This window comes from Pseudorasbora parva, chromosome 2 (assembly GCF_024679245.1).
Source record: "Pseudorasbora parva isolate DD20220531a chromosome 2, ASM2467924v1, whole genome shotgun sequence".
NCBI lineage: Eukaryota > Metazoa > Chordata > Actinopteri > Cypriniformes > Gobionidae > Pseudorasbora > Pseudorasbora parva.
The window spans coordinates 2,364,141-2,388,189 of record NC_090173.1 but is presented as its reverse complement, the minus strand read 5'-3'; the positions used below and the strand labels follow the sequence as shown (position 1 = coordinate 2,388,189).

The following is a 24,049-nucleotide window of genomic DNA, read 5'->3' as shown; positions in this document are numbered from 1 at the left end:
CACAAAAAAAGAATCTTGACAGACACTTCAATGTTAAATGCCCTCGATAAGAAACACCAAGGAGTAGTCGAACAAAATCGTACCTACATTAAAACAGTTGCTGAGGTACTTTTGTTTACTGCAACGCAAAACATTTCACAAAGGGGACACCTTGAGACTGATGCATCTACAAAAAAAGGAAACTTTTTAGGCATTATGGATTTGATTGCTAAACATAGTCCACTAATTGACAAGAAATTAAAAGCTGTGGGGAATGCAAAATACACAAGTAACACTATCCAAAATGAAATTCTTGAATGTCTGTCAGATATGGTAAGGGAAAGCATCATCAGTGAAGTCAAGGAAAACAAATATTTTTCCATCATTGCTGATGAAACAAAGGATTTAAAAAAGAAAGAGCAACTGTCATTAGTACTTAGGTACTATTATAATAGTGCAGTCCATGAAAGCTTCCTTGATTTCAAGCAAGCTACTGAACTTGATGCAGAGGGACTCACTCAAAAAATAACACAATGCCTGGAGACGTATGGACTTGAGTACAGGTCAAATCTAGTGGGGCAAGGTTACGATGGGGCCTCAGTCATGTCAGGGAGACACTCTGGAGTTGCAGCAAGGATTAAAGCTAAAACAAATCACGCTTTTTATGTGCACTGCAACGCACATTGTCTTAACCTTGTTCTCGTTGACTCAACAAAATCAGTACCTGAGTCTGAAACCTTCTTTTCTTTGCTACAGAAATTGTATGTGTACATGTCAGGCTCCTATGTGCACCAGAAATGGCTCTCTGTACAAAAGGAAATGTATCAAGGTGCCCCAAGAGAGCTACAAAGGCTCAGTGACACCAGGTGGGCATGTCGGTACCAGGCTTGCAAAAACATTAAGGACAGACTGCCTGCTGTATTGCGTGTGCTACATGATATTGATGTGGAGAACAGAGGAGAACGCTCTGTGGAGGCACGGGGTTTACTTGCCCAACTTGATCTTACCTTTATCGGAACACTTGTCATCTTTTCAAAAGTCCTTGGAGAGGCAAAATTCCTTGCAGACATGCTTCAGTCAACGTCTCTTGATTTAGCGAAGGCCGTGGACTTAGTTGAAGCATTTCAAGAGACCCTCCAAGACCTAAGAAGTGATTCATCTTTTGATGAAATCTGGAAAGACACTGTAGACACTGGAAAGCAGTGCAATGTTGCTGTAGAAACTGTGGTGAAAAGACCACAAAAAATGAGTTCTAGATTGAGCGGGTCAATTGTTGAATCCACTGTTGGACAGCGGAGGTGTAAGGAAGGAGACATGGAACTGTTCAGAAGTGGTATATTCTTCCCCATTCTGGACTGTCTGAGTGGGGAGATGCAGAGGCGTTTCAGTAAGTCAAACTGCAGTATAATGCAAGGTATACAAGCACTGAACCCTAAAAGCAGAAACTTTTTGGATGAAGAGACCATTTTTAGCTTTGCTGGGATTTATGAATGTGATACTAATGACATAAAACATGAACTGCATCAAGTGAGGAGGGTGTTAGAAAGGAAATTCCAGACTGGAATTGAATTGTCTAGTCTCCTAGAGTTTACCATCTTCCTTGAGCCATTCAAAGAAGTGTTTTATCAGCTTTTTCGTTTGTGCTGCATAGCTGTGGCCTTACCAGTCAGCAGTGCAAGTTGTGAGCGCAGCTTCTCTGCACTTAAGCTCATAAAAACACACTTACGCACTACCATGACTGATGACAGACTCAGTAATCTTGGAGTCTTAAGCATTGAGGTGAGGAGAGCCAAATGTCTTGACTTAGATGATTTTGTTAGACGGTTTGCCAGTCACCACCGAAACAGAAGAATCCAGCTTTTCTAGTTGAGGTCTGCCTTCTTTCTTCTTCGACTGTTTTCCTCTCTTTCTGCTACTGTATTTATTGTTTCTAAACTAAAGACTGCTCTTTAATGTATTAGCAGAGCACAATGTAATGGTTCCATATTTTATTTTTAAACTGTGGTGTTTTCATTTGAACTGTTACAGTGCTAAAACTTTAACTGTTTTATTCAGCTTTGTAAATGAATCTGAAAGAAATGTTAAATGATGTTTTGGCCAAACCATTTGAATTATTACAGTGGGGGGAATTGTTTATTTATGTATTATTATTATTTGAGAGAGATTGTGAATAAAACTGCTACTGTATATTGTAATGGCCAAACTAATTAAAAGAAAAAGTTAACATCGTTTCTGCCTCTGGGTTTTTTAAATTGCTCATTATTAAAATTGCTTTTATTTTATAAACTTGTTAGTTTTATGAAAACACAAAAAAATAAAATAAACACTGGCTCTCAAATTTAACTTAATGGATACAGGGATGACAAAAAACTAAATTAATCAAAAATGTGCTTTATGACTACATTTGTTTAACTTTATTCAAGTTAAAAAAATTATAAAATCAATAGGATTTACATAATATACTGTAGAATTTAGCCTTTTTTTTTTTGGTCACTGGCGGCCACCCCGTTTGGAGGCAGTGCCCCAGCATGGCCCCCCCACTGAAAATGCTCTAGACACGCCCCTGACGAGCCGCAGTTAAAGGGTTACTTCAGCGATGAGCATATGGCTTTGTATCAGTAGAAACCCTGGAGTATAATCAAATGATTGTGCTTTTCCCCCCTCATACCCCCCTGAGACAAGAGATTTATGCCTTTTATTTCTGGAAAAATTCCTCCCGTGACGCAAATTGACGATATTTGCGCCATCTTTGGAATGTTTGGCCAGAGGCTAAAGACTACAGCCAGCAGAGGGAGCCATATGTTTTACACCCGCACATGGGGGATGGAGATCTCACTCACAGCACTCGGCACGGGCAGCTGCAGGCACTCATTTAAAAGGATGCTAAGCAACGTAAGTGTTTTAACTTCTCAAATTAATTTCTATGAAAAAAAAGAAGAAGGAAAAATAAGGACAACATGATTGTGTCAAGATGGACAACGGTTCCCACTTCCCGTCATAAAAAGATTAAGTAGGCTAAATATTAACGGTACAGATTGTTCACGGTTCGGTTTGTATCACGGCTTTAGGTTCACAGTTTCGGTACGGTTCAGTATTTGCTATGTTCAGGGGGAAAAGGACTACTATCAAATAAAAATAAAGAAAATAGGAACAAATAACTTAAATACAAGCAGCAGCACAAATAAATACTATCGAGCAAAGATACTAAAATAATGCTTTTTGGGTTTTTCAGGTAGGTCTAACATTATAGGTACATAAATTGAATAAAGTAATCAAATTTAACTGCATATTTAAATGTTTAAATAAAAGATTCATCCTTATTGAACTTACAAAAGCTATTCAAATCAAAAGCAGTGAGCGATGTCCTTATATTTTGACATTAAACAGAGCAGTAAAGGCTACCACCCCTTTAAGACCTAATGCAGGGATATGCGTCGTCTTCCTCGACTGTATAAAGTTCACTTAAGGCATATTCAGACTATATCTGCTTGGATACTTATCAAGATGGACATGTTAACATACTTTTTCTGTGAGTTTGTCCATTTATGTGCAAGACTTGAAAGAGAACTCAATATTTGCGCGCTGTTAGACATGTGCGCGCTTTCGGATGAGTGCACAGAGATTCATATTCGAAGGTACGGCAGCACTCGCATGCATTGAACAAAGTTTACTAAGAGAGACTGTTTGCCCACATTTTTCTTTTATCATAGCCGTTGTTGTAGTGTATCACTGAGGAGCCAGCACGTGTATCCATCGACAGAAACATAAAGCATTATTTTCAAGTAAGAACCCATATTAAAGATGCGTCATCAGATGAACCGCAGCACCTTTTACACGGCACCCCTGCTGGGCGTCACCCCGGTTGAGAAACACATGGTTTACAATACTAATCATCCATTTTACAACACAAACTGGAGGCACAACAGTTTATCTAATTTCTGTTATTTGAAATGCCAAATAGAACTGAAATGTTTATTGATCATCTTTTAGTGGAGCGACACACGAGAGAGCACAACAGACAACTCCGCATAGAAGAGGAGAAGAGAAGATTAAAAACAGTGAGCAGTCAAGGCCAAAGACTGCTTTCGTGTCACACTGTGGCCTATTTCAATTCAAAGTTCTCCCTTTTGGTCTCTGTAACGCCCCAGGGAATACACAGCTGTGGATTTTGTGGGTCCACTTCCTCGTACTCAGAGGGGCAATGAGTATCTAATCTTCTTCGTTGACTACTTTTCAAAGTGGGTAGAAGTGAGTGCAGTACGGTCAGCGGCTGCTCAAGTGGCAGCGAGTAAGTTTCTTAATGAGAGATTTGCCCAACATGGTGCACCAACCTACCTCATATCAGATCGAGGAACCCCGTTTGTGAGCAATCTTTTTGAGCATGTGGTGGGTGCCCTCGGTACCGAACACCAGCTGACAACAGCGTACCACCCACAAACAAACGCAACTGAGAGAGTAAACTGCAAGCTTAAAACTGCCATACGTGCATATGTGGGGGACAAGCACACTTCGTGGGACAAGTATCTTCCGCAAATCTGTTTTGCTCTTCATACTGCACCCCATGAGAGCACAGGTAACTCTCCTGCGATGTTGATAATGGCCGTGAGTTGGAGACACAACTTGATTTGATAACACAACCAAGTACGGATGGAGTGGATGATCCTGACAGGACTCTGTTAATGCTGACTAGAGGGTTGACAGCTCAACTGAAAATTTGAATCGGAGCTCAGGTGGACCTTCTAAAAAACAGTGTACTGAACTCTCACTTGACTTTGCTCACTTGACTTTGTTTTTTTATGTTAATCGCCTCCGTGTTTGCATCCACTTCAGTTACATTAAGTGAGCTATCCGCATTGTTCACCCGGACACAAGCGTAACATGTGCTTGTGTATAGTTGTTAACAGTTAAAGTAGTCAGAAGGGACAGACTTTGTGGGTTGTGTGTTATGGGTCCTGCACACTGTGCGATTTTTCAAAATCCTCTGCGAATGTTGCTTGTCAGACTGTACGAACATGATCCCCATGTCACACTGTATGATCTCAGTTGTCATTAATGTCAGACTGTACGATAGTCTAGGCGCGCTAAAAGCAGACACGCACAAGAAAACTCATCCGGTGTTTTATATCATCAATGAATGACGCGCTTGGTGACAGTGAGCTGCATTACACCCAGGACTGAAATGCTGGCTACAAAGAAATCTCTAGCTCTCGTTTTGGTCATAGTTTGTCTTGGTCATCTCTTTGTCGTCGTAGGAGAAGTCACACTGAAGGAGAGCGCCAAATCTTCTGACACTGTCAGAATTTCGTCTGAGGTAAAATTTGATCACAGCGGTCATTAATCGGCTGCCTGTGAACATGTCAAACTAACGATCAAAGACGTCAGATTTTAGCCTAGGATCAGAGGAATCTTTTAGGATTTGCAAAATTTGTCTCAGACGGCCAAGTCGTGGGCAAAATCGCACAGTGTGCGCCCGGCTTAAGTAGTTCATTAGTGATTACTATATTGCTAAGAGACATTAAGGAGCGCTCCCACGGCATTCCGTCTGAATGTTTACATTAATAATTCGGTTTGCACGTTATCTCGTTGCCTAAATACATTGTCTTGATGCCATTTAATCTTCATGTGTTCTTTATCGGTGAAATATTTGATGTGCAATTATATTGTGTGGATTTAAAACTGTGTCTCAGGGAATGTTAGTCACACAAGCGAGATTGAGTTTGTATTTATAAATTCGGGGTTATCTATTTCTTTAACATGCTTGATAAGTTTTATTTCTGTGCCCTGCCCAGTTCAGTGTATTTGGGAGTTAAAGGAATAATTAAAGGAGGATATCAAATCTTCATCTATTGCAGAAAATCAGAAAGAGTAAAAGAGGCGGATTATGCATCTAACTGTTTGGCTTTTGCCACTGTTGCATTGCCTCTTATGGTAAGCTAATTATTTTATTATTTAAAACAGAATTTGCATAGGTTGTGCTGATTTGTTTTTAAGAATTTAAAAAAAAATCTGAAAACATGGTTCTCTAAGCTTTTATTTTAGTGCAATTTTATCAATTAACAAAATCTCCAGTCTTTCACATGCATCTCAAAGATCATCTTTAATTGTGAATGCAGGATGGTGTTTTGCCTAGAGTTTTGCAGTTGAGCTTGTGCCGGCCCTCATTTATGAGCAATTTTTTCAATAATTAAAAAAATATATATATCTATTTGATTTCTTTATTCAGTAGGAATTAGGGATGGGTATCGTTAAGGTTTTAACGGTATTACTACTCTTACCGATACTGCTTATCGGTCCGGTACTTTAACGGTATTCTTATCGGTACTTTTTGAGATTTACTATATATATATATATATATATATATATATATATATATATATATATATATATATATATATATATATATATATATACCCCATACACACACACACACACACACACACACACACACACACACACAATTAACAAAGATACACATTATATAGGCCTACACAGTGCTTTAATTTCAGGAAGAATTCTAGTAATCAAATGTAAAATAACACTGCATAGTTTATCATAGTTAGGATAAATTAATGCTTATTAAAGCTGAAGTTATTCATTCAAGAGCTGTGAGGGATTTTCTCTTTGCATTTGGTTGTTTAATTCGCAGTAATCCGTCAGCTTGTTTATTTACACCGCTGCCTCTTTAAGACAGATGTGCAGATCTATAGGCGACTGATAATAGGCAGATGCACTACATTTTCTCCCGACTATCCATAATAACAACGTCCATTTTAGACACAAATTGTGTTTAAGAGACTCCAAGACGTTCATTTTGACACAGATGTTTGTGTACATTTGATCGTTTAGACGCGAGTGTGAAACCGAAAGTGTAATTTGCTCGTCTCGTTGCGGCTGTTTCGGAGCGCGCGCCGACTTGGGAACAATCTCTTTCGGACATTTTTGTGCTTTTAATCGCTCTTTTTATTATTAAACGCATCCCACAATTTACCAGCAGTTGCTAGACTGTATTTTACAACAATCACCGATCGTGCTGATTCTGTCATTACGTTTGAGTTATAGGGAGAAATGACAGCGTAGCCTACTGCTGCAAAGGGAATTAAGTTGCGCTAGACATAAATATTAAAATTATATTCTTTGCCAAAATCTAAAGCCAAAATCTTTGCCAAAGAAGCCAAAATCTAAAATAAAATCACATTATCACAATCTAGTGTAAAGTATAAACAGGCTATGTTTGAATGTTTAGTTCTGTCCTCCGTCATCACTCATTTGGGCTGTCGTTTTGCTCTCTCTCTCTCTCTCTCTCTCTCTCTCTCTCTCTCTCTCTCTCTCTCTCTCTCTCTCTCTCTCTCTCTCTCGTCGTCACGTGTATTTTCAAAAGTACCGAAAGCAGAACCGATAACGGCCGAGCTTATCGATACAACGGTCTTTCAAAATTCAGCCCCGGGGCCCGTTTTATACCGGGTTTCGGTACCCATCCCTAGTAGGAATAGGCTACTCAATGTTTAGGTTCGTAAAGAACCTATTAAAGTACTAAGACATGGGAACAGTATAGCTAACATTCACATTTGAATATTTATCGCAAGATATATCGTCATTGCAATATTAAACATTGCAACTTTTCCTCATATCGTGCAGCCTATATATATATATATATATATATATATATATATATATATATATATTGTCAAAGGCAGTATTTTTCTCTGGTCCCCTCCCTGTTAAAAGGAGTGATGAAATAGTTAGCAGATTATCATCACTCAATGGCTGGTTGTCTAAGTGGTGTCTGCAAAATAACATAGGGTTCATAGACAATTGGAAAAGTTTTTGGGGCAGACCTGTTGAAGATAGACTGCATTCATCCCTCCTGGGCTGGTGCTGCTCTTCTCTCTAGTAATTTGGCACACAGTCTTAGAGCTAAACCTTGACTCACTGGGACCCAGATCAGGAAGCAGACAAACTGGCTAAACCAACCATCTGCTAGCTGTCTCACGTCACCAGAGTCAGCTAAATCCCAGCACATAGAGACTCTTTCAGCTAGATATTATCACATAGAGACTGTGTCTGTTCCCTGAATTAGTAAATACAAAAAACCATCAAAACCATTCAACAGTAAAAATTGAATTGATGTCCAACAAATAAACAACAGATATAATACGGATGAACAATTGATAAAGCTTGGGTTGCTGAATATTCGATCCCTTTCGCCAAAAGCGCTTATTGTTAATGATATGATTATAGATCATAACTTAGATGTGCTGTGTTTGACAGAAACCTGGCTAAAACCTGACGATTACATTACTTTAAATGAGTACACCCCCCGAGATTATTGTTGTAAACATTAGCCACGCCTGAAAGGTAAAGGGGGAGGTGTTGCTGTAATTTATAATAATATTTTCAGTATTACTCAGAAGTCTAGTTTCAAATATAATTCCTTTGAAGTTTTGGTGCTTTATGTAACACTGTGTAGTGTAAATTATAAATCCTTTTTGACATTTGTGCTGGCTACTGTATACAGGCCACCAGGGCACAATACAGACTTTATCAAAGAATTTGCTGGTTTTGTATCGGAGTTAGTATTAGCTGTAGTTAAAGTACTAATTGTTGGTGATTTTAATATCCATGTAGACAATGAAAAAGACGCATTGGGATTGGCATTTAGAGACATTCTAAACTCTATTGGAGATAGACAACACGTATCGGGACCAACTCATCGCCTTAATCATACTTTAGATCTAATAATGTCACATGGAATAAATGTTGATACTGTTAAAATTCTGCAGCAGAGCGATGACATCTCAGATCATTACCTAATATCATGTATACTTAATTTACCTAAGGCTGCAAAGCCATCCCCTCGCTTCAAATATGGCAGGACGATAACCGCTGCGACTAAAGATTGCTTTGTCCATAATCTTCCTCATCAGTTCCATCTCCTCAGCATTACAGATAGCCAAGAGGAACTTGATGCTGCAACAGAAACTATTGATTCTCTCTTTACTAGCACTTTAGACATAGTTGCTCCCCGGCGCTTAAAGAAGATTTAAGGAAATAATCCGACGCCGTGGTACAACGATCACACTCGGGCCCTTAAAACAGCGGCCAGAAAAATGGAGCGCAGCTGGAAGAAAACAAAACTGGAGGTTTTTCGCAATTTGTGGAAAGAGAGCATGATTGCATATAGAAAGGCCATAAAAACTGCTAGATCTGCTTATTTATCAACTCTTTTAGAAGAAAACAAACACAACCCTAAGTATTTATTCGATACAGTGGCTAAATTATCAAAAAATAAAGCTTCAACTTCTGATGTTTGTAAACAACGCAGCAGTAATGACTTTATGAACTTCTTTACTAGTAAGATTGATAATATTAGGAATAAAATTATAACCATGCAGCCGCCTACTACAGTATCACTTCAGACAGAGCATTGTAGTGTCACTGAGGAAAAATTACACTCATTCACTGCTATAGGAGGAGAAGAATTGGCTAAACTTGTAAAATCATCAAAATCAACAACATGTATGCTTGACCCTATACCGACTAGGCTATTAAAAGAGATACTTCCAGAGGTCATAGATCCTCTGCTTAATATCATTAATTCATCTTTGACATTAGGATATGTACCGAAAACTTTTAAGTTGGCTATAATTAAACCACTTATTAGAAAAACGCAACTTGATCCTAAAGAATAAGTCAATTACAGGCCAATCTCGAATCTACCGTTTCTATCAAAAATACTAGAAAAGGCCGTGTCTTCACAATTATGTTCCTTTTTAGAAAGAAATGGTATATGTGAGGATTTCCAGTCAGGATTTAGACCGTATCATAGTACTGAGACTGCTCTAATTAGAGTTACAAATGATTTACTCTTATCATCTGATCGTGGTTGTATCTCTATTAGTGTTACTCGATCTTAGCGCTGCATTCGATACTATCGACCACAATATTCTTCTGAATAGAATCAAACATTAGCATGGTTTAAATCGTACTTATCTGACCGTTATCAGTTTTATCTGAATTAATTTACAGGAAATTACTATTCATCCAGTTTTGTATATCAGCTATGCATTCCGTTAATCTTGTGAATTGGTAGGTTTCGTCAGGGCGTGAGGAAATACAGAGCTGAGTATCGTCAGCATAACAATGAATACTAACGCCATGCTTCCTAATGATATCTCCCAGTGGTAGCATATACAGGGTGAAGAGCAGCGGTCCTAACACTGAGCCTTGCGGTACTCCATACTGAACTTGTGATCGTTGTGAGATCTCTTTATTTACTGCTACAAACTGAATTTTTAATTATTGGACAGAAAAGCTCCACAAGTAGTAACCGAGAATACTGTCTAACACTTGATGACTGCTCTGTCAAGCCCTCGTCGTCAGTGAGGAACCTGGGTGTGCTCTTTGATACCAATCTTTCATTTGAAAGCCACGTTTCTAGCATCTGTAAAACTGCATTCTACCATCTTAAAAATATATCTAAATTACGGCACATGCTTTCAATGCCAAATGCTGAACAGTTAGTACATGCGTTCATGAGCTCAAGGCTAGATTATTGTAATGCTCTACTGGGTGGTTGCCCTGCTCGCTTAATAAACAAACTCCAGCTAGTCCAAAATGCAGCAGCTAGAGTTCTTACTAGAACCAGGAAGTATGATCATATTAGTCCAGTTCTGTCAACACTGCACTGGCTCCCTATTAAACATCGCATACATTTTAAAATCTTGCTTATTACTCAAAGCACTAAATGGTTTAGCTCCCCTGGCCTAAATATATCTAACCAAAGCTTACTATAAATCTCACTACTATCACAAAATCACTGCTATCACAAAATGTATCTCCTCTCACAAAACCCACGAGGTGAAGATGGATTACCTTCACTTTTAAACTGTGGGGAATTAGGTTCATTCAGATGTGTGACTGTGCGGTTTGTTCCCGCCCCTTGCAATCAAAGCAGTTTCGACAGGCACACCTGATGAAACACTTCGGTGCTTCAGTTAGCGTTAGTCACGTGACATGGGTAAGTCGAATCACAGTCCGGAGCAGTTTTTCCAAACATCTGCGCATCGGGATCTCGACACAGCTTCGAAACGTCAGTTTCGCGTCAGCCATCCCTAATTTTTGGTTATCCTGAGATGGGAAAAGAGGGGTGGAGGATGAACCCCAGAACATAAAAATGACAACACATGATAAACTCATGTCAGAAGTGCGAGTGGTAAATACGGTCTCATTTCTCAGGGTCAGATATTAAGTGGGCAGGTCTCATTTGATCTCCAGATTCTTCACTAACACTGTGATACGGAAGTGGAATTTAAACGTGGTCTGGATGAATTAAAGGAAGGGTAACAAAACGTCCGTATAACTAGTATTTTTACCAGCAGTATGCATAAATAAAATACATAATTTGATCTTTCAATTAGAAAATGAGATTTACAGAAACAGATTTAAAATCTCTAGTTTAGCTTTTGAACTCATCTTCTGTGCATTTGATGAACAGGCCAAGTCTCACTCAATGATGCAGGTCTGACTGAGAATTGTTTCATTTATTGATTGAAATGCCTGCGTTCCAGATCTAACTGTTCAGATATATTTTCTTCGTTATTAGTCATATGTTGGAAACTAGGGGGCACTCTCAGATTTCAGCAATGCTAAAGACTGGTCATAATAAACATTATTATCACTCAACTGATGTGTGACTATAGCCATGCACATGTTTTATGCACCTTAAAGTGTTTACATACAGGAAGTTGACATGGCTGTAAGGCATAAACTTGTTCAACATAACTGAAAATAAATTATTATTTTCCTTTTTTTTTTCTTTTTTTTTTGAGTTTTATGGAGTCATTCGACCTTCTGACCATTTGGATCTCTGTGGTGTGTAAACCCTGTGGAGGTAATGCCTGAGGTTAACTAAACACACAGCTTTCATTACATGTCCAGTAAAATAACTTCCCCGATCAGATCCCATGCAATCTAACACTCTTAGAGACGAGTTTGCTCAAACTTGCTCAACTCTGTTTGTGGTTCTATTACAATGGAGAAAAAGACATCACTAAAAGTTGTGTCCAAAAAATCATTAATCCAAGGAATACAAATCCTCCATATTTGAGACCCCATCTCAGTAATATCCGAAAGCATATCATCATCCCTCATTTCTTCATCTCCAACCATCTCAGGACAACTCAACATCTTATTCATCTCCACATTGACCACTTCATTCATCTGAACGTCCTCACTGTCCTTCACCTGTTCCTGATCCAAGACATTTCCCTGTTTAAATATAACACTGAATAAATATAATGGTGGTATAATAACAGCTGTGCATGTCCGACATAATTACCACACAAAAGACAAAAGGCCGTAAATGGCTTTAATCACATCGAATCTACTGCTGAATAGGACAGAGCTCAACAGACACTCATTTTAAGTCTGTTCAGGGAACTATAGACAACTTCAGCACATTGAAATGAGCAAGACACACAATCTGAAAGCAGAAATACATCACGAAGCTCAGAGCAAATGATGAACTGGCATTTGGTGTCTGTAGTGTTAATAAAGGATCTGATATATTTCCTCAGGGCTGGAGAGAGTAAAGCAGCACATTATAATCCATGTGTTAAACTCTCCCTGAAGACAGTTCATATCTTCTTTAGAGACACTGGACACAGGAACTTCTGAAATAAAGAAGTGAAACTAACAGTAATGCTCTCGTGTCGAGCCTATACTCACAGTGTTGAGCCAGTGGGGTTAACAGTATGCACTTTATCACACTGAAGCTCATCTTTCACAACCGTTGGCCTGTCAAAGCCTGCTCTCTATTGGGTTATGGTTATGGTTAGGGTATGGCACATCACCATAAGATGGGACAGTTCCTATTACAGTATACATCTACTGTAATTTACATTTATTAATGAATGAAAAACACATCTACTGAATTTAAGCGAAGCAACACTTCTCTGTCAGGCACTGGTCTAGTGTCACTAATAACAGCTATAGCCGGATTTCAACACTCTTCACAACTTAATAAACCACAGGAGGAGCTGATGATGATAAAGGAAGAGATGTGTCTATATAAAGAACAGAAAGACTGCCAGAAACAGAAAATGTCTGATAAGTGTGATCTGTGTCTGCTGGGACTGATCGTTCTCTCTTCTCTTCTCTCAGGTAAACACATCTGTATTTTCTCTAAAGACATTTAGTGTGTTAGTCTGGAAAGAGTTCATCTGATCATGATCAGTTTATTCACGCTGTGATCTCAGAGTTGTGTATTGATACACACAGATCATACTGTATTATTCCTGATACTGGACATAGAGTCAGTCAAACATCTAAGGGTGAGAAATGATCTTCATATGAAGAGTGTGTGAGTGATCTGAGCAGCTCTCGGATGAAGAACAATAGATCATTCTGGAGAGTGTGTTTGCATTAAAGGTGTCCTAGAATGAAAAATTTAATTAACCTTTCCATAGTGAAATAATAAGAGTTCAGTCCATGGTCATCACATACTGTGAGTCTCGAACATCCTTGTCTCCTACTTCTTTTGTAAATCTTGTAAAACAAAAACTACTGATGGTAAACAAGACACTCGAAGATAGCAAAAACGGCTCTCATGACGCATGGTTGAGGTTTATTATAATCGGATAACACAACAAAACGTTCGTTTGTTCGGCCCATTTCAAGCAAGCTTTGCTTTAGTCTTAAACAGAAAGAAAGGGGCGACTATATTTCTGCTAGCAGTGAGCAGTGATTTATCCACTTATTGACTGTTAACAATTGTAAACAACTTCTGATTAAATTGAAAGTTTCTTAGAGAGACAGCATTGTCTTGTCAGCATTGCGCATCTCAGGGTCAGCTCTCCCGTCTCTGCAGGACATCTACATCAAACGATGCAGAGGCAGAGCTACAAAAATCATCAAGGACATTAATCACCCGGCCAACCCCCACTTCACCCGGCTGCCTTCTGGTAAGCGCTTCCGTAGCCTGATGGCCAAAACTGAGAGACTCAGGAGGAGTTTCTTCCCACAGGTCATCAGACTCCTGAACGCTGTCACTTAACTACATGTGACTTCACCTCACTTCAGTATTAACAAACTCGCATACTGATATTGCACTGCACTTTATTCTTGTGTTCATGTCACTACTCATTATAATGCTGTTTGCACATTACACTCCTGCACTTCTGTTATCCACGTATTTATTTTTATAGTCTCCAGTTTACTTTATCTCACTTATTTTATTCCACATCTCTTATTTCTTTTACTTGATTTTTTCATAATTCTACATATGTATATATATAGCACCTTATCCTATTCCTATTTTATCCAATCCCTATTTTATAATTTATTGTGCTTTTTTTGTTAATTGTTATTTGCTGTCCATGGAGCGGACCTGTTTACATTTCACTGCCGGTTGTATTCTGTATAACTGTGTATGTGACAAATAAAACTCTTGATCTTGATCTTGATCTAGATAACGCAAGATTCTTACAGTAACAATAGGAAACACCAAGTACCATACCAAACTAAATAGTGTGTCTAATGACAAAGGGGAATATTATTTTGTATTACAACCGTAGATACTTTGCTTACAGATCGTTCACTCGATCCTTCTAGCAAACGTCACCTTTTCCACCATATAAGTTAAACCGATAGTCAATGGAGATTGCTGAAATACAGCTTACTTGTTTACTGGTATTTTCAGATCATCTGCGCGCGAGAGAGATTGGACATGTTTAGGTAAAAACCGGAGAGTATACTGGTTTCTTTTCACAGAAAAGCTCTGTTTGGGGGATTTAATTACTGAAATCTGGCAACCGCACGAACGCGAGCTCTTTCTCGCGCACAGATGATCTGAAAACAGCAATAAACAAGTAAGCTGTATTTGATCAATCTCCGTTTGAGATGTTCTGCTTAAAGTGTCCTTCAGTCGGTCTGTGTTCTGTCAGGACTCACGAGCCGCTTTACTGAACTGCTGTGAGCTGCTGAAATAAGCCAATCAGAGCAGAGCTCAACTTTAATATTCATGACTCTTCCAAATAAGGCAAAAAAAGAGCATTACATCCTAGGGACAATTTATAGGGTGATAAATGGACCTGTACAACTGTATCTGGACAAATGTTGCCCTTAAATAAGCCACATACCCTCTATGTAGATATTAGAGAATAATTTAACATATTGTTTCAAATCATTCTAGGACACCTTTAAATGAGGAAGAAAATCGTCTCAGGTTACGTATGTAACCCTAGTTCCCTGAGGGAACGAGACGCTGCGTCGAAACGCTGTGAGAACGCCTCTGCGTTAATGCGTCGTGAAGCGCCTGTAGAACCATTCCATCGGAAAAAAGATCGATCGTCGGCGTGATGACGTCATCGACCGGAAGCTATAAAACGTCCGTGAAAACAAACAGGAACTAACTTCTGATAAAGCCTGAAGTAAGTGATCACGGACACGCCGGGAGTATGGCAGAGCGACGCAGCGTCTCGTTCCCTCAGGGAACTAGGGTTACATACGTAACCTGAGACGTTCCCTTTCGGGGAACTCGAGCTGCGTCGAAACGCTGTGAGAACGCTTATACCCACATCGCCATAGGACCAAGTGTCTCGTATGTGTGAAGCCGAAGCGCACACGGTTACGAGAGTACCTGTGCCCCAACTGTAGATGCCAGGTCTAGTTCATAGAACCTGACGAAGGTTAACGGAGACGACCATCCGGCCGCGTTGCAAATATCGTGGAGGGAAGCCCCCGACAAGAGTGCTTTTGAAGCAGCCATACCCCTGGTTGATACGGCTGCCCGGCCGCTTCATAAGCAAGTGAGATGGCCTCGACCAGCCACTTGCTCATCCTCTGCTTGGATACTGGAGCCCCCTTCTTAGGGGGTCCGAAACAGACAAATAATTGTTCAGATTTTCTCCACAGGGCAGCTCTGTGGACATATGTATCCAGTGCCCTCACAGGACACAGCAGATTTAACCTTTCCTGGTCTGACGTCTTAAACGGAGGAGGACAGAAGGCTTGTAGAGTGATGGGGCCCCGTGGGCTCGTAGGAACCTTGGGGACATAACCCGGCCTGGGATGCAGAAATGCTTTCACCATCCCTGGCGCAAAGTCTAGACATGAGGGCCCTACTGACAGGGACTGAATATCTCCTATTCTTTTAAGAGACGAAATGGCCAACAGAAAGATGGTTTTTAGGGTGAGGAACTTGTCCGAAACCTCCTCCAAAGGTTCGAACGGTGGTCCGGACAAGCCCCTCAGAACAATGGCCAAGTCCCATGCTGGGACCCTCGAGTGCATAACTGGCCTCAACCTTAGAGTGCCACGAAGGAAGCGTGTAATTAGAGGGTGTCTTCCCAAAGACACTCCACCGAAAGGGACGTGGAAGGCACCCAAGGCCGCCACGTACACCTTTATTGTGGAGGGGGTCAACCCTGCCGAGAACCTTGCCTGCAGGAACTCCAGCACTGTACCAACCGGGCAGTTAACTGGGTCCCACTGGCGTTCTCTGCACCATGCTGAGAAAAGTCTCCATTTCAAAGCGTACAGCTTCCTTGTGGACGGAGCTCTGGAGTGTAGGATGGTCTCTACGACCTCGGCCGAGAGACCTTCCTCTATGAGCCTAGCCCCCTCAGAGGCCAGGCCCACAGTTTCCACATCTCCGGGCGTGGGTGCAGGAATCTCCCGCCCGCCTGAGAGAGTAGATCCCTCCTGGTCGGAATCTCCATCGGAGAGCCTTCCAGGAGAGATATCAGGTCCGAAAACCATACTCGGGTCGGCCAGTTCGGAGCCACTAGAAGTACCTGGGCCCCGTCCCGGCGTACCCTCTCCAGAACTCCTGGAAGCAGGACAATCGGGGGGAAGGCGTACAGAGGCAGCCTCGGCCACTCCTGTACCATGGCATCCAGCCCCAGCGGGGCCGGATGGGTCAGAGAAAACCACTGCGGGCAGCGGGAATTCTCCGCCGAAGCAAATAGGTCTATTTCTGCTTTCCCATAAACCTTCCAAAGGAGCTCCACCACCTCTGGGTGGAGTCTCCATTCCCCGGGCCTCGGCCCCTGTCTCGACAGGCTGTCTGCTTCCTGATTCAGGGCCCCCGGGATATATACTGCCCTGATTGACAGCAATTTCCCTTGGGCCCACAGGAGGATCCGATGTGCCAATTTGTCCAATGGACGAGACCTCAGACCCCCCTGGTGATTTATATAGGCTACCACGGACGTGTTGTCTGTCCTGACTAGTACGTGGTGGCCCCTGAGGTCGGGCAGGAACTGTTTCAATGCAAGAAACACTGCGAGCATCTCTAGCCGATTTATGTGCCAGTGCCGCTGATGTTCCTGCCATAGACCCTGGGACGAGCGACCACTCATGGTCGCCCCCCAGCCCGTGAGAGAGGCATCTGTCGTTAGCGTTACGCGACGAACATGAGCCCCCAACACGGGACCCTGAGATAAAAACCCCGGGTTTTTCCACATGACCAGAGCACGTAGGCATCGCCGCGTGACTTTGATCGTGCGGAGCGGATTTCCCCTCGGGGAGAACCCTTTTGTTTTGAGCCACCACTGCAGTGGCCTCATGTACAGTAGGCCAAAAGGTATCACGTTGGACGCTGCTGCCATGAGACCTAACAGTTTCTGGAACTGTTTCACAGTGACGGCTCGGCCTAGCTTCTGCTCTTTGACGGCTGCCAGGATCGATGCTATGCGTGTTGGCGATAATTGCGCCCGCATAATTACCGAGTCCCAGTTCACACCTAGAAAAGTGGTTCTCTGAGCCGGAGAAAGCACACTCTTCTTGGCGTTCAGCCTCAACCCCAGCTTCGACATGTGGGCGAGAACAGCATCTCGATGCTGAACCGCCATCTGCTCTGTATTCGCTAGAATCAGCCAGTCGTCGATGTAGTTCAGTATGCGGATGCCCTGAAGACGCAGCGGCGCCAGAGCTGCATCCACACACTTGGTGAACGTGCGGGGTGACAGTGCTAGACCGAAGGGAAGTACACGATATTGGTATGCCTCTCCCCCGAAGGCAAACCTCAGGAACTTCCTGTGATGTGGAAGGATGGAGACATGAAAATACGCATCTTTGAGGTCTATGGTGACAAACCAATCCTCCGATTTGACCTGCGCTACAATCTGTCTGAGTGTAAGCATCTTGAATTTGAGCTTGGCCACCGAGCGATTCAATAGCCGCAGATCTAATATCGGGCGTAAGCCCCCATCCTTCTTCGGCACGATGAAGTAACGGCTGTAAAAGCCAGACTCCCTGCTGGGAGGGGGAACCCTCTCTATAGCCCCTTATTGCAGGAGTGTCTCTACTTCCTGTGCCATTACCAGAGCCTGCTCCGGGCCCACCTCTGTAGGTAGGACACCGCAGAAAGGAGGTGGCCGACTTCTGAATTGAATGGCGTACCCCTTTTCTATTATCTGCAGGACCCAATGAGATATATTTGATAGACGTTTCCACTCGTCTAGAAAATCTACTAAGGGAACCAGCCTCTCGAGGCTGGCCTCTGGTGTATTTTGAGCAACAAGCACAGTGCCCTGAAGCGGCGGACCGGCAGGGAACAACTGACTTGACTGCTCGGGGGCCCCCCGAAGGGGGTGCGGACCACCCTCGGGTGGCCCGCGGAGACCGACTGCGCCCGGCATTGCGGCGGGGTTGGCAGCGCGGCCCCCCGAGGGTGCCGTAGGAAAACGGGTACCGTTGGCAGGGGTAAACACCGTTTCCCTACGGGGGGAACCACCCTCAGCGTCCTGACGCTTCTGGCGTCAGGAACGCTTCGACGAGGCCTTCTTGGCGATCAGGACTGTCCGCAGATCAGCCCTGCCCCTCGAAGGCCTCGTCTGAGAGCGCCGCCCCTCGTCCCCGCGCTGAGGGGGAGCTCGGGCAGCGACGCTCTGCTTTTGCTGAGCCCGATGTGAGGAGCTCGTACTCGGTTTGGGCTGCTTGGTGGTATCAGCAGCAGCCCCAGGGACCTGGACCCGGAGAGGGAGGAACTGCTTGAGCGCCGCAGCTTGCTTTTTCGACTCCTGGAACCTCTCGGTGACAGTGTGGACTGCGTCACCGAAGAGGCCTCCAGGAGAAAGCGTTGCATCAAGCAGGAAAGCTTTCTCCCTCTCCTTGATGTCTGTGGGGTTCAACCAAAGGTGTCTCTCCATGGCCACCAATGCTGCCATGGAGCGGCCAACACATCTGGCCGTCTCCTTGGTGGCCCGGAGAGCTAAATCAGCTGAAGTTCTTAACTCAGTAACAATATCTCCCCCCACAACATCACTACCATCCAGATCCCTCAGCAGGTCAGCCTGATATGCCTGCACGATAGCCATCGTGTGCAGGCATGCAGCCGCCTGACCTGCTGCCGAGTACGCTTTACCCACCAGCGCCGACGTTGTTTTTAAAGGTCTGGTGGGTAAAGTCGGGGCCTTAAGGGACGATGCCGAGGAAGGCGAGAGATGGCTCGCAAGCGTCTCTTCCACCTTTGGCATCGCCCCATAACCATACTGTTTCAGCCCGCTGATGTTGCTGTAGACCGAGGTCTGCGGGCTGAAAACTCGATATGATGCCGGTCTCCTCCATGATCTTGCCACCTCGGTGTGCAAGTCATAGAAGAACGGCAGGCCCCGCCGCTGAGGCTCTGAGGCGCGAGATGGCAGGAATCGTTCGTCTAGCTTGCTATGACGCTTTCTTCCTGCCTCAGATCTTTCAGTGGGCCAGTCGATGTTTAATCTGGCCACTGCTCGCGTCAGAACCTCAACTAGCTCCTCACTAGCCGGGGACTGAAGTGGCGAGTCTTCAGTCTCGATGCTTTCAACGTCCACCTCCTCAGAGCTGGACAGATGAAGCACCGGCGACTCTCTCGGGGGGGAAGAAACCGCCATGCGTGCTTCCATGCCCCGAGAAGAGCCGCTGGATGGAGCAGGTGAGGGCAGAGATAAGGCAGCGCCCGTCTCTAACCCGTCTGCAACATCCAATTGTGATCCCCACGACTGCAGCCTTCGCTCCGCCTCGGCGGCAGCGGGACCAGAGCCGCGGGGAACACGAGCCGAGGCACCCTCCTCGAAGAGTGCCCGGCGGGAGCGCAGCGTTCTCAGTGGCATACGCTCACAGTGCTCGCAAGCAGCCCCCTCGAGGGCTGCCTGGGCATGCTGCGCTCCCAAGCAGGCTACACAAAGAGAGTGTGTATCCCCACCCGTGATGTAGCGTGGGCAGGGATGAACACACTTCTTAAAACTGCTTTCACTCGCCATATTTACTCTATCTATTTTATTTTCTCTTTGTTTGTTAATATATACTGCAATATTTAACAAAAGGGTGGAAAATCTCTGATATAGACAGACAAAAACACCAAATAGACAGACAGGTTCACACAGATCGCTTGCTGAAGGCTCAGAAGCTAGTTCCTGTTTGTTTTCACGGGCGTTTTATAGCTTCCGGTCGATGACGTCATCACGCCGACGATCGATTTTTTTTCCGATGGAATGGTTCTACAGGCGCTTCACGACGCATTAACGCAGAGGCGTTCTCACAGCGTTTCGACGCAGCTCGAGTTCCCCGAAAGGGAACTATGATTTAAATCTGCTTTTTATGCTTGTATGTTTTATGTTTTTATTATTAATATAAGGATCACTCAGATGTTCTGTGTTTCAGGATCCAGTGGAGTGGATCATGTGTTCATCAGTTCTGGTGGAAATGTCCGTCTGTCCTGTAATAATGCTCATTCTGACTGCACATCAACTACATGGCTCTACTATAACAGATTCAGACGTTCAGCTTTAGTTGAACTGATTAATGGAGGGATAAAGGAGAAAGACACAGAGAGACATGAGAGTCTGAGTCTGGGGTCTGACTGCTCGCTGAACATCAACAACGTCACAATAGAAGATCATGGATTATACATCTGCAGACAATATGAGAATGGACAGAGACAAGGACCTGATGCTCATGTTTATCTGTATGTTCTTCATGGTGAGTTTATGATTATATGGCCAATTTAAAGGGGCAGATTCTCTCTTTATTCTCAGATGATTTGTGTTTTGTTTCAGTGTCTCCTTCATCATCATCATCATCATCATCATCATCATCCTCTCAGACTGAGATCAGTCCAGGCCGCTCTGTGACTCTCTCCTGTCAGTTGTATTCATATACTGGATCCTCCTGTGATGATTGGGTCCGTTTTCAGGATATTAAGCTGCTGTGGGTGAATCAGGCTGGTGTTGATCTTCAGACAGACTCCAGATATCAGATATCAGCTCCAGATCGCTGTAACATCACTCTGACTACAACACTCCTGAATGAAGATCACAACAGAGAGTGGAGATGTGAACTCAGAGAAAACAACTCAAGACCTCAGTCACATACACTGTCAAGTATTCAGGTGAGAAACAACTATTACTACTGTAAAATATGATGTTAATGTCCTACAGATGATGCGTCTGAACATTCAGACAAACTTGCAAACTTAACATGAATATCTGTGAATGAATAAAGCATCAGATTTATTTTTGATTTCCTCCTGACACCTTGAGATTGAAATAAGATGATAATAGATGACAGACGGATGATGTGCTGCATTATGTTTGAGCTGAACTAACACACATGATCCACAGATCCAGGAGAAACTGAAGTCAGTGTGACTGCTGCATTATTAATCAGAGGTACGACACGTTGATTTATTCTGACAGCTTTATATCACTGAAACTATCAGTCAGTCTGTGAATGTTCATCGTTGAATCCCCTTGACTTCAGTTTCTCCTCTTCCTCTCATGTTTCCTGCAGGGATTGTGAGTATTGTTGAGATGGCAGTGTTTGCTGCTCCTACTGTGATTCTTCTTCAGATCATCTGTGCAAGAAGAGCTGGTGAGTTTGAGCCGCACACAATCTGATCATTCACACTCATCTGATCTGGATCAATCTGCAGTCATGATAAAAACACACACCAGAGGTCAGAGGTCAGTCAATGGCTTTATTTTACAGGGAGAAAGGACTTGCAGCGGCCAGAGGAAATAGAGATGCCGACAATATTACAAGAAAATACTGCTGAGCTGGAGCGAGATTAACAGGCCAGATTTATTTTCATTTTATGGGTTTTATGGATATTTGCTTAGTGTTGAATGTCATTTTCTTGTGCTTCATATGTAAACTGCTTTAAATATGAAATATTAAATACAGTAACAGACTCAGACTGTGTGTATCATCCTCTCTGTTCTGATGGAGATGATTTTATGATTCTCAGATCTTCTGTTCATTTCAGTTTTAGCTTCTTTCTTGCTTCTAATTGTATCAAGGCTCCCCTTGAAATAAACATCATATATATGTGTGTGTGACAGGTTGAGTCTGTTTATTATCTTTTCCCCTTCAATGGTCGTGTGCTTCAAATGCTAAGACACGTCCACTAGCGCAGAGCTGCAGCCTGACATTGAGTGCCCCTGTGCAGCGCAGTTACTGCGGTGTGTGTGTGGCTGTATTAAAGGCTTATCAAAGTGTGGCGTTCTGATTCTCCTGTGAACATGGTGTTTGGGCAGAAAAGGTCTCTCAGCTTTGTTTGTTTTCCCCTGCAGCCGTGTGTGTGTGTGTGTGTGTGTGTGTGTGTGTGTGTGTGTGTGTGTGTGTGTGTGTGTGTGTGTGTGTGTGTGTGTGTGTGTGTGTGTGTGTGTGTGTGTGAGTGTGTTTTGCAATAGTCTAACAATCACACTTGTGAGGTAAGAAACTTTATCGTGTGGATTCTTTTTCTGGGAAAGGGATAAATTATGTAACTTTTTCACTATTTGGTTTTTGTTTTTCAGGTGCGGCCTGTGAGTGCTAGCTGCTGTTTTATACCGTTTGATGTGTGTTGTTTACAGACCTGTTTTATATACCCGTTGTAACACTGTCACAGTAAAGCCCAGCACTATGCTCACTATATATATATCTATAAAAGGTCACTGTATATGTACAGGTGCCTTTTTGTTTAAGGGGACTTTTGTTGGCCTTTAGGGACTCTTATTGTGATGGGCTCACCAATAAAGGGGAAGGGCGGCCATTTTGAAAGCAGAGGTTGTTTGGTGAGGTGGCATGTTTCTTTTGGCTAACATAGCTCAGAGTAATGGCCAGAGTAAAGGTTTTTTGAGGCTTACCTCTGGGGACAAGTCTGTGTGGTAAACCTTGCAGCTGTTTAATATGTGCCAACTCTGGTCAAGTATATACATTTTGGACTACTCTGGAGATTTTTGTACAGCTGAAGGATACCCTAATTATTTGAGACTCTGAACCAGGGGACTTATTCCTTTTCTCATTTTGTGTGGACATTGATTTTTCATCAGGACTTTACACTTCCTATCTACCACCAAGCAGAAAAGGACTGTTGAGTAGTGGTGGGACATCTGAAGCGAGGCTCCGGAGCTTGTGTCGAGCAAAAATCGGGGCTTCCAGATGAAGCCCCGATTCGAGGCTTGTATCGTTTCTGTGAAAATCACGTGACGATGACAAACGAGGCCTCGTTTTCTGTTGAATACGTCATTGCTTCATTCGGAGGATCGCTTTCGGATAAAAGTGGTTCGAAACCTCGCGCCTCTTGTGGGGTTTGCAGTAGGCATTTGCATTGGTGTTGAGGTGTTGGTTGTATAGTAGCGATATCATTATATATCATAGCTTGTATTATATATTATATTACATTTTACTTAGTTTAGTAGATTATTAGAGTAAATTATACATAGTTCAGTAGATTAATAGAGTAAATTAGCCTATATCTAGTTGTATCTAGTAGTGTGTATACTACGTAATTATAATTATAATATATATTATATATATTTTTAACATGAATGTATAACCCGGGGACATAAAAGTTCCCCCAATTGAAGAATCACCCATATATATATATATATATATATATATATATATTAGTAGTAGGCCTAGTGTTATTATTATATATATATATATATATATATATATATATATATATATATATAATATTATTGCTATTATTATTATTAATAATATTATTATAAGACTAGACTGTATTAGGGAAAGCTTTCCCATCCCTGTTGCAGTTTGCTGTTCCACAATTCCAGTCCCATAAGCACTGCACTCACAATAATTTATT

The 24,049-nt window shown here is 42.6% G+C and overlaps 1 protein-coding gene across 1 annotated transcript; it reads left to right on the top strand.

Moving 5' to 3' along the window:
• Window positions 1-13,079: 13,079 nt before the first annotated feature.
• Window positions 13,080-22,028, top strand: LOC137089854 (tyrosine-protein phosphatase non-receptor type substrate 1-like). The gene is given in 6 exon segments (XM_067453423.1): window positions 13,080-13,140; window positions 20,620-20,937; window positions 21,015-21,290; window positions 21,293-21,346; window positions 21,748-21,828; window positions 21,946-22,028. Coding segments are annotated over 6 exon segments (873 nt in total).
• The last annotated feature ends 2,021 nt before the right edge of the window (window positions 22,029-24,049 follow it).